Below are 10,722 nucleotides of genomic sequence, written 5' to 3' on the forward strand. Positions count from 1 at the left end.
ACAGGATAATCTGAAGAAAGGCTACTTATGTTCTGGTAAATTTTTTTTTTTAATCGAAATCAGCAAACACTCCACCCAAACAATCTAAGTTATTGTCTGTCTGGCTTCTGTACAATTTTATCATTAGGTATCTTTCATCTAAATAATTCAGTAAATTATTATTAATGAGTTTTTGTTTCACCACCAAATCTCTCTTCTCTCTATACCACAGACTCTAGAAATAATTAGAGAGAATTCAGCCTGGGTAGTTTTTCTTGATCAGCTATCTCTCTGGAGAGGGTGTGGGAAAGGAGGGGAGAAAGTCTTATTTGTGTCTAAATGTAAACAGCTCTTTATACACAGTGGGCATTCTTGGCACTGCAATAATGCTAATGCAGAAACAAACTTTATCCATATCTGATATCTGATGCCAGTCCTTATGGTGAGAGGACCACACGTACAATCCCCAGGCACTGCATCTAATCATAGTCCTGAGAGATCTCTCCGGTCGGTTTCTTTTCCCCATTGCCACTCATCAGAGGACGGGTTTACCAACAGCCACCAGCCAAGCACATCCAAACTGGATCTGAGCCAAGAGCAAGCAGCCTGGTGGAGATCTGGGCAGCGAGGTGGAAGGGTGTTCCGGCCATCAGCTGGATGAAACATGCGGAGACTGCTGGGCAGCAGCTGGAGGAAGTTTGGACACGCCGGCAGGGGGTCGTATGAGTGGTTAACCAGTGAACCAAGCCTGCCTCTCCTGGAGACCCAGCTGCAGGTCTGTACCTATGGCTTATGCCTTTTCTTTACCGAAGTATCACTTTCAAAACTAAGAGCACCTACATTTTCAGACTCTTAAAATGTAGCAGCATCACTATGCATGCGGATATGTCAACAATACAAATTCACTGATTGTCATGGTTTAAAGGGAATAAGTTGAAGATGTAAAAAAATTTTTCTTTTTAGACAATGAGATACTCAAGTACAACTTGGCACAAGAATATTTTAATACTACTTGATATGCCAACTACATCAAAGAACAAGCTAGGTGAAAACAAGTTTTTACACCTTGGCATTACAACGTTGTTCTTTGCTCAGTAAGCAATGTCTGTATATACAGTAAGAGACTCCCCTTGGTCTCAGCTGTGTAATGACCACTCTTTCTAAGAGTTAACAGAAACCAAGCATCTTACTTCAGGAAGGACGGGAAGGGGTTAAGGAGGTTTTGTCTCTAAGAAATGGAGCCGCTGCTTTGCTTTGTCTGACAAATCACCCAAGGAGTTGCTACCATCTGAAGGCACATTAAGGAAAATATTAGTAGAAACATAAAAACAAAGAATTTCTTTTGTAATTGGGGAGAAGTGAGTGGCTTCACTGATCACCTGAGAAAGGAAATACCTATTTTCTTGTGTTCTGGAAAATTAACTGAGACTAGTACTTAAGTTCCAAAACCATCTTTTACAGAAAAAAATACACAGATAGATGGATACTGATATGTCCTTCAGGAATTACACTTTTCATTGGCTATTTCTTGAAAGTATTCCCTAGACAACAACAACAAAAAAACTTTGAATTGGTACATACATTAGAAAAGTATTAAAAGTTAAAAATTTTTGAGGCTAGTGAACAAATTAGAACATTTGACTTCAAAAATTAGCCTTCCTGTACTAAAAAAATTTTAAACAATATACCATGAATACTTAAAGCAGCAAATTAAGGATAAAATAGCAAATTCATTCTATAGTTCTCTGCATCTCCTAACTAGAAAAAATAAAAGAATTCTTTATCTTAAGGAAGTCCTGGTCTATTGTCCTCTAATATTTGATACTGGATGAATTTAACTCAACTAAGGGAAGCACTAATTACAGCAAGTACTGTAGTATTTGTATTTTCCCAACTTTTTGCAACTAATATTAATAATACCGTGAGCAGTGCAATTGATATAAGAGGGTCCATTACATAAAACCTTTTAAATAGTATACTAAGTGCCTTTATATTCTATGCATATTGGACTTACAGGGGAATAGAGAATTTAAAATGTACTTGCTCCCACTGACTGGAAACTATGATCACCTACGTCACTTGTCTGAGAAGGAAGGAAAAGAGAGATTATGAAAAATGTCAGTCTTTATCAGGGTAGAATAGTGATTGTTTTTTTTGGGTTTTTTTTGGTTTTTTTTTTTGAGAGGTTTTTCACTATAGGGCGCGTGCGCTCGCCAGCCAGACAGAAACAGAGAGACAGAAAGCGAGAAATCACCCCCAGAGGGGATGGCCATGCCACAATCCCTTCTCCTCCATTCTCCTCTTGGGATCTTGGGCATGCACGCACACGCGCCCGGCGTGGGTTTTAAGCCACCGGGTCCGGGACGCGAACCGCGGTCGACTATGTGGGAGTCCAGCGACATAGCCATTACGCTAACTGCTGGTTCCCGAGAATAGTGATTGTTTTAAGTACTGAAAGAGATCATAATTTTAACATTTTAAATTATTCAACTAGATAGAAAAATAAATTATAGCAGAGAGAAAGTGAGAAATCAAGCTGCCAGGTCTGGAACTTGAACTATGGTCGGCCATGTGAGAATACAACACCTTAACCACCATGCTACCTGCTAGCCCCGTAGCTGATTGTTTTTAATCCCAGACTAATTTTTTAATAATTACAGCAATTTATTTATGGGCTTAACTTTTTTTTCCCTTTTTCTAAGAGATTTTTGCTACAGGGTGCATGTTCTCCGGAGAGACAGAGACAGAGAGGTAGAAAGCAGAAATCAGCCCCAAGGGGGCATGGCCATACTGTAATCCCTTCTCCTCTCAGGATTTTGGGCACACACACACACGTGCCTGGCATGAGTTTTAAGCCGCCAGGCCCAGGACTCGAATGGGGTCGACTACGTGGTAGCCCAGTGATGTATTCATTATATCATCTGCTGGTCCCAAGGGCTCATCTATTTTCATAGCTCTTATAACCAAAGTCCCTGATCACATCATAACAGGTTTTAAGTTAATAATTCTGATATTAAACTGGATTTAAACTAGATTATGTTAGAATAAAAAACAAAGGGACTTCATAGTTTAGAAAATTTTAATAATCAAATACATACTTCTTTTTTTTATTATTATTATTATTTTTAGGTTTTTGTTATAGGACATGTGTGCTCACCAAAAAGAGACAGAGAGAGGGAAAGTAAGAAATCCCCCCTCAGTCGGGGGTTGGGGGAATTGGTCCTACCACAGTCTCTTCTCTATTCTAAAGGGATTTTGGACACACATGCACACTGTGGGTGTTTTAAGTCTATGGGTTCAAGATTCGAACCATGTAGTCGGCCATCTGGGACCCAAAGTTTTAACCACCATACCACCTGCTGGCCCTTGTTTGCTTATTTTAAACAGTTATAAGCTTTGAACATGCTATCTTGAGGCCAGTAGGTAGCATTGTGGTTGAGGTGCTGGACTCCCACTTGACCGCAGTTCAAGTCCTGGACCTGGCAGATGCTTGCGCTCTCTCTCTCTCTCTCTCTCTCTCTCTCTCTCTGTCTCTCGTGCACGTGCGTGTGAGAGCATGTGCCCTACAGCAAAATTTAAAAAGAAAAAATAATTATTTAAAAAATAAAAAGAGGGGCCGGCCAGTGGCACAGTAGTTAAGGCATTGGACTCCTACATGGCTGACCATTGTTTGAATCCTAGACCTGGTGGCTTGCTCACTATTTACCTTCTCTTTCTGTGTCTCCTTCTGGTTAAATTAAAAAATAAAAATAAATAAAATTAAACACGTAATTTTTTAAAAAAAGAAAATGCTACCTTTTCCTTTAGTAGAGGATATTAAAATTTACAAGTTACTATATGAATTATATGAGATAAAATTTTAACTTCATTATTTCTTCTAGGCTAAAAGCAGTGTCTGTGCAATTAGCAACAGTATTCATCTTTTTCTCAGTTGCTTTCCCACCTTACTGTTGAAACATCATTTCACGCCTATTGTATTATTTACCTAGAACTGTCATTATTATGGTAAGTTAATACTATAAAAATCAATACTTTAGATTGTCTATTTATCTGTGATTTAAAAAGAAAAGTTTGAAAAGGTCCAGCCACTGTGGCACAGGTGGTAGGCTGCCACTGTATGACAGTAGAACCATATGGAAAGGCCTGGGTTAGGATCCCAGGCAAACCTGAACACGCTGGATAGGTCCACGGCACGCTTGTGATCCTGGCTGACTGAAAGACTCCAGGATACAGCAGCACAGTTAAACCCCATTGAGGCTACTTGTCTCTCTTCCTCTCAAGAAAGAGAAAAACCTTGGGACCAGCAGATGGCATAATGGTTATGTGGTTGGACTCCCATGTAGTTGACCAGGGTTCAAGTCTCAGACCGGGCAGCTTAAAATTCACATCAGGCACATGTGCATGCATGCCCAAAATCTCAAGAAGAGAATGGAGGAGAAGAAATTGCAGCATGGCCATCCCCACTTGGGGGGTGATTTCTCACTTCCTGTCTCTCTGTTTCTCCAGCAAGCACACACACTCTCTAGCAAAAATCTTTTTTAAAAGAAAGGAGAAAAAAAATTCCCAAATTTTCTAATTTAGCCAATATTACAAAAATGAATTTAAAGCACTAGTAATCATAAATGCTGGCTATCCAATCAGAATTCAAATGTTATTTACATGATATGAACCTGTGACCTTGATATTTTGTTCTAGAATTAAAGAATTTAAACAAGTACTGTATAATGATTTTGTGCAACATAAAATTGGTTTTACTCCAAATAAAATAAGCACACAAACAGTAGCATTCCCAGTCTAATGATGAGTGGTGAACCTACTGACTAAAATTCATTCTAATATTTTAACTTCACTGGAAATTTTGTAGGCTATCCATGTGCATGGACATCCTCAATTTACACCTCATCACAAAAGTTCACTTTTTTCACATAGGCTTAAGCTTAATGACATACACAAATAGTTGTAGTGATTTTTAGAATGAGCAATAATGGTAAAAAGAATATAAGATGCAAAAGGGAATTTCAGGGCCTTAGAAATGCTCGGGCCTTCTTTTCCTCATCTTCTAACTCAGTTTCCTTTCCTAACTCCAGGGCACCCAGAAGGTAAGGTCCACCCAAGATGATGTGGAGCCCTTCTTATGCATCCTCCTCCCAGCCACCATCCTGCTCTTCCTGGCCTTTCTGCTGCTGTTCCTGCACCGCCGCTGCAAATCTCCACAGCCCCAAGGGCAGGTGTTCAGCATCGACCTCCCGGAGCACCCAGCTGCAGGAGACATGACTGACTTCCTGCCTGGCTTACTACGGAGCAGTGAGCAGAACGTGCCCTACTCACCACTGCCCCGGGAGGGGGCCCTCCTCTCTGTGTGCTCACCACCCTCCTACGAAGAGGCCACCAGGAATCCTCCCGGGGAAGAGACCCTGAGTCGTGTCCTTTGGCAGGAAGCGGGGTCAACTGGACTGGAGAAGCAAAAATAATCTGCTTTTGGAAACCATTTACAACAGAGCTTTCAGTGCCAGGTGGTGGCGCAGCTGGATCTGTCCAGGAATGGTCCTGGGTTCACATCCCAGGACATCCCTGAGAGCGTGAAGCACATACATGTGCCCATGATCCAGGCTGGCAAAGACTAGAGGTAGATCATAGTGTGAAAATCTTTTCAGGGGTACCTTTCTCTCTTTAAGAAATAAACTTAAAAAAATATTTAAAGCACAGTTCTTGGCCTTTGTTAGAAGACCCAGGAGACAGGAGAGAGGGGACATCTATACCCAGGGACCCTGCTTTAGGCTGGGAGAAAAGCTTGACAATGGTTAATCTAGTTAACCTATTAAGTTCATTGGGAAAAATTTCCATAGGTTCTTTTAAAGATGACAGGGCTTTCCCAGAAGGTATAGCACCCCTGGGGGGGGGGACAGGAAAGTTCTATGTGAGTTAGAGGGGAAAAAATATTCAGATTACTAGTGAGCCAGCTCTGAAGGGTACAAATAATAATAATAATAAATAATTTTTTTTAAATGCTAGACCAGCTAAAGGTAACTGCTTTACCCACCAAATGAAACTTTCCTTCCTATGCCAGTTTTTCACAGTCTCATAGTTTCACATCTGTAAATGCCTCAAAATCCATAGAGTATTCTAGCATTAAAAGATATCCCTAGAGTGGCAGTAGTCCACTGCTGTGTCATAAATAATGGTGAATGTGTTACAGTATCAAGAAGGAAAGTACCAATATTTACAAACATTTTAATTAAAAAAATAAAGAATATGAATGCTCTTTAAAATGATCTCTTTTGTAAATACCACTGTTGCAGAAAACCAGATGCTGAAGAATGAAAAGCAGCATTTGGGAGAGAAAGGAGAACGCTTAAGGCAGCAGGCATGGGGGAGTTAATACTCTGAATCTCTGGCCCTGCTGAGTGTTAGACAGTCTTTTATGGGTGAATCGGGGAGGGGCAGTTTCAGCATGCTTGGAGTGTCCTATCAGGGAAGGAGCTCAGTGTCCACTCGAATACAGAACTGGCAGAGAAGCAGGGAATTCATCCTGCTCAAGGCCTCTGGCCGCTCAACAGTTCAGGGAAGGGGCAGCTAGCTTGCAGGGAACAGAAAGCCCAGGTAGCCATCAGCCCTGGGTTGCTTCAAGGTTGCTCATAAGTTCCGGGTTGCTCCACATCACCGCTTTGCTTATTTGTTTTCCAAGTTCTTTCCTAAGGGAAGAAAAGCTTTGGCTTAGTGATGTGGGAGTGTCTCATGCTAGTACACGGTGGGGTATCCAACACTGCGGCAGAAAGGAGAGTCGCTGCTGTAACGCGTGAGCTTGGAGTATACCCCGATCTCTCATTACCTCGTTATACAGCATTATCCTACAGTGCTGTCACACCGGGACTGTGTTTGTAGCTTTCACAAAGCTGGAGTGACACTAGAGGTCACTTTACCATCAGAAAGGTACAATTTTGGGTCACATGGTAAAGAGAAATGAGTTAGCTCTACTGGGGACTTTATAAACCACATACCTCAAACTCTTACTTTACAGCCATCAAAGCTAGAGCTCAGAGAGGTTCAGTGACTTGTCCAATGTTACATAAGCCATAAAAGAGCCAAGACCAGAAGCCTGGAAGACACGAAGGTGGAATTTCGGCCCACGCTCCTGATGCGGGTGAAAGTTCTCAGCAGGATAAAGAGTTAAAGTTGGGATTGATACAAATCTCCCTCAGTGATCTTCCCATGGGGAGGTAAAGAGGGGTATTTGGGGGAGGGATATGAGAACATTCATGCACATGACAGGGAGGGGTCAGAGGTGGGGGGGTGACATATTTAGTTCTTAAACTTTTATCCAGTGCTATAATTTTTTTTGAGAGGTTTTTGCTATAGGGTGCATACACTCACCAGAAAGAGAGAGACAGAAAGACAGAAAGCGAGAAATCACCCCCCAGGGGGGTTGGCCATGCCGCAATCCCTTCTCCTCCATTCTCCTCTCGGGATCTTGGGCATGCACGCACATGCGCCCAGCATGAGTTTAATCCACTGGGTCCGGGACTTGAACCACAGTCGACTACATGGGAGTTCAATGACACAGCCATTATGCTAACTGATGGCCCCACTATAATTTTTTTAAAATAATTTTTGTAACTTTCACAGGGCAAAACTAGACAACGATGGTTCAAACTGAACAAAAATGGTGGCCTTTTACAATCACTTTTGGCATATCTCATGTTTGAGATGAAATGCATTAAAGTTCAAAAAAACAAAGTAGACAAATTTAGGGCTCATTTATTTTAAATGTAATCTGATAGAAACAGTAGTTTTGCCTCTGAGAACTAAAGGAAAATATAACCTATTTAGGTGAAAATCAATACTATTTCTTTTAGGGAAATTGTACTGAACAATTTTCTAATGTTCTTTAGAGGAAATAAACATATGGAAATGAGCTCAGCATGCAGCCTTTTTCAGTTTTTGCCTTTTTGTTGTTGTTGTCAGAGGTGTATGCATTTGCTGGAGAAAGAAAGAGATGCCACCACCCCCCATTGGGCACAGTCACACCACAATCCCTCCTTCTCCATTTCTCCATTTTGTCGGGCTTTGGACACACACACCTGGCATGTTCCTCAAGCCACCAGAGACCAGGATTCGAACTGCAGTCAGTCATATGAGACCCCACTCTCTATGTACAAGGCCCAACCCACTGCACCAGGGGACTCGGCTGGATTTCATTCTTTCCTAGTTCTGATAATCTAGTTCTGTGTAAGACTCTCAATTCTTTTCCAGTTGCCATTCCTGCGAGAACCCTGAAACTATTTGCTTAAGCAATCTGGACCCTTCCAAACACCAGATGGGGAATCATGACAGTTAATCATGGTGATTTTTTTAAAAAGTCTTGCTATAGAATACTTGCATTCATCAGAGAGAGAAGGAAAATAAGGAATCACACCCCTGCCCCAAACTCCAGGGGTCTGGCCAAGCCTCAATCCCTTCCCCATTCTCCTCTCAGGATTTTGGGCACCCCACACACAAGCCTGGTGTGTTTCTCAAGCCTCCAGGTCTAGGATTCAAATGGTACAGTTGGCTACGTGAGATCCAGCCACTTTAACCTCCTGCAATCTCCTGGCCCAATCACGGTGATCTTACTTCCCTCCTGGCAACTGATTTGGCCTTAGGTACATAAGGGGAGATGTACAAGGGAGGAGGATTTTATTCTAGAAAAAGTTTGTCTCACTATTAAAAATAAACACGTGGACAGAAGCACTCTTACTCTTTGCTAGATATTGCATGTTTGCATGTGATGCCCGGGGCTGCTACAACCCTCTTGCAACCATGAGGCAAGACATCAATCAGACCAGAAATGAGAATAGGAGTGTAGGAAGATAGAAAACACCTGGGTTGATGACATTATCGAGCTGCTGAATCAATTCTCTATTTTAATGGCAGAATACCTTTCATACTTCTAAATTTTTTATTATTTTTTAATTTGCTATAAAACCTGTGTACTTGCAAGAGAGAGAAAGTGAGGAGGCAAGCTGCCAAGTCCAGGACTTAAACCAAGGTCAACCATGTGGGAGTCCAGAGCCTTAACCCCCATACCACCAGCTGGTCCCCACCTGCTGGTTCCCCTTTCTTACTGTTTAAAGCCACAAGCCAGTCTTGCTTTGTGTAGACAGAAGCATTCCATACTGCTGTAATTTTGAAGGCTACTAAGGAAATGTATTTGCCATGTTTTAAAATGTGCTGATAAGACTTTTTAAAATTAAGTACTCAATTCTAAGAGTCATTTACACTGTTACCAATCATCTGGGAAAAGAAACGCTTTATCTTATGAAACCAAACTGAAGCAGTGAAACAGGTAGACTGTAAACCAGGGGTTGCCAAACTAGGCCAAATCCCATCCGCAACCTGTTTTTGTACATCCAGAAAGACAAAAACAATTTTCATTTTAAAATAGTTGAAAAAAAAATGGAATATTTTATGACACTTGAAAATGATATAAATTCGAATGTCAGCGTATGGAAATCTCATTGGAAAACAGTCCTGCCCATTTGCCTATAGCTGCTTTCATGCTACATGGTCAGGCCTAATAGTTGCAATGAAGACCGTATGAGCTTCCAAGCCTGAAGCACTGCCTGGTTCCCCACAGAAACAGTCTGCTGGCCTTTCCTATAGACCAGTGGGTTGCAACCCCAATTACACAGTAGAAGCACTGGGGAACTTTTAGAACTACAGATAATAGGGCCCACCCAGAGCAATCAAATAGAAACAGAGTCAGTAATTCAAATAGGAAGCCAAGACAGAAAGCTCTTCGTCTTGGTAATGTGAAAGGGCCACAATGCACAGGTGAGCTTCCGTTTGGACTGATGTAAGGTAACAGGTCTGAAGAACACTAACGCAGTAAATACGGCACTGAGTCATCACCGTAACTCTGTAAACAGATTCCTGACGCCATCTCCCTGATGTGTGACTGCACCAATTCAGTTAACGAAGCGGGATTTGCAGGCAGGATGTGAGGAACTAGAGTACAAACCGTACATCCTCATTGAAAATGCTGACCTAACTGGCACACGCGGGTAGTACTGGTTGTTAGCCCTCCAAGATAGAATGGAGTTGAAGAAAGGCCACAAAGAATTAAACTGTTAACAGTTAAGTCACTCTAGCCAGAAAAGATGAAAAATGGGAGGGCATATAACATAAACCAGTAAATATCACATGGGCATTTTCACTACATTCTACGGCAGGCCACAAAGTAGCCTTAAATCAACATTCTATAAAAAGAGAAATGAGTCAGCCTTCTGCTCCAGCATGTGAGGAGCTAGAAAGTCATCCCAACAATAACGAGCTGAACAAACAGACATCAACAACCCTGTTTAGAGCCAGTAGGAAACCGAAGTCACAGGACAAATCTCTGGCTCGGAAGTTGGAGACAGGTGGTTACAGAGAACCACCACTTACCTAGGCAGACACCTTAAGGAGCCAAGGCTCGGCTCGGGCTTGGTGTGGACAGCTCTGAGTGGCAAACTCCAGGAGGGCTCTTTATGGGGTCTCCAGGTTTTGTGAGTTTTACCTCATAGGGCAAGACCAGGTTTTCACAGTAAAGATCAGAGGAAAATCGCCTGTAATTCTGGCGGGGGCAGGGGGAAAGTAATCATTCTAAGACACACAGAGGATTGTGCTCTTCTTAACAAGCCTTGCCCACAGTAGAAACTATTTTACCAGAGCCTAACCTGTTGTGTTTTGTTTTTGTTTTTGTTTTTGTTTGTTTGTTTTGTTTTG

The 10,722-nt window shown here is 41.8% G+C and overlaps 1 protein-coding gene across 1 annotated transcript; it reads left to right on the forward strand.

Moving 5' to 3' along the window:
• The first annotated feature begins 643 nt into the window (after positions 1-643).
• On the forward strand, positions 644-5,450 carry SMIM28 (small integral membrane protein 28). Its single transcript, XM_027772893.1, has 2 exons — positions 644-754; positions 5,067-5,450. The coding sequence occupies exons 1-2, from the start codon at positions 644-646 to the stop codon at positions 5,448-5,450; spliced, it is 495 nt and encodes a 164-aa protein (XP_027628694.1).
• The last annotated feature ends 5,272 nt before the right edge of the window (positions 5,451-10,722 follow it).

Source organism: Tupaia chinensis, unplaced genomic scaffold (genome assembly GCF_000334495.1).
Source record: "Tupaia chinensis unplaced genomic scaffold, TupChi_1.0 Scaffold000313_1, whole genome shotgun sequence".
Taxonomy (NCBI): domain Eukaryota; kingdom Metazoa; phylum Chordata; class Mammalia; order Scandentia; family Tupaiidae; genus Tupaia; species Tupaia belangeri.

Excerpts from the sequence above, each read along its gene's own strand:
- SMIM28 (XM_027772893.1), top strand. The coding sequence starts at position 644 with ATGCGGAGACTGCTGGGCAGCAGCTGGAGGAAGTTTGGACACGCCGGC. Across the intron at positions 755-5,066 it reads TCCTGGAGACCCAGCTGCAG|GGCACCCAGAAGGTAAGGTC; the intron begins GTCTGTACCTAT and ends TCCTAACTCCAG.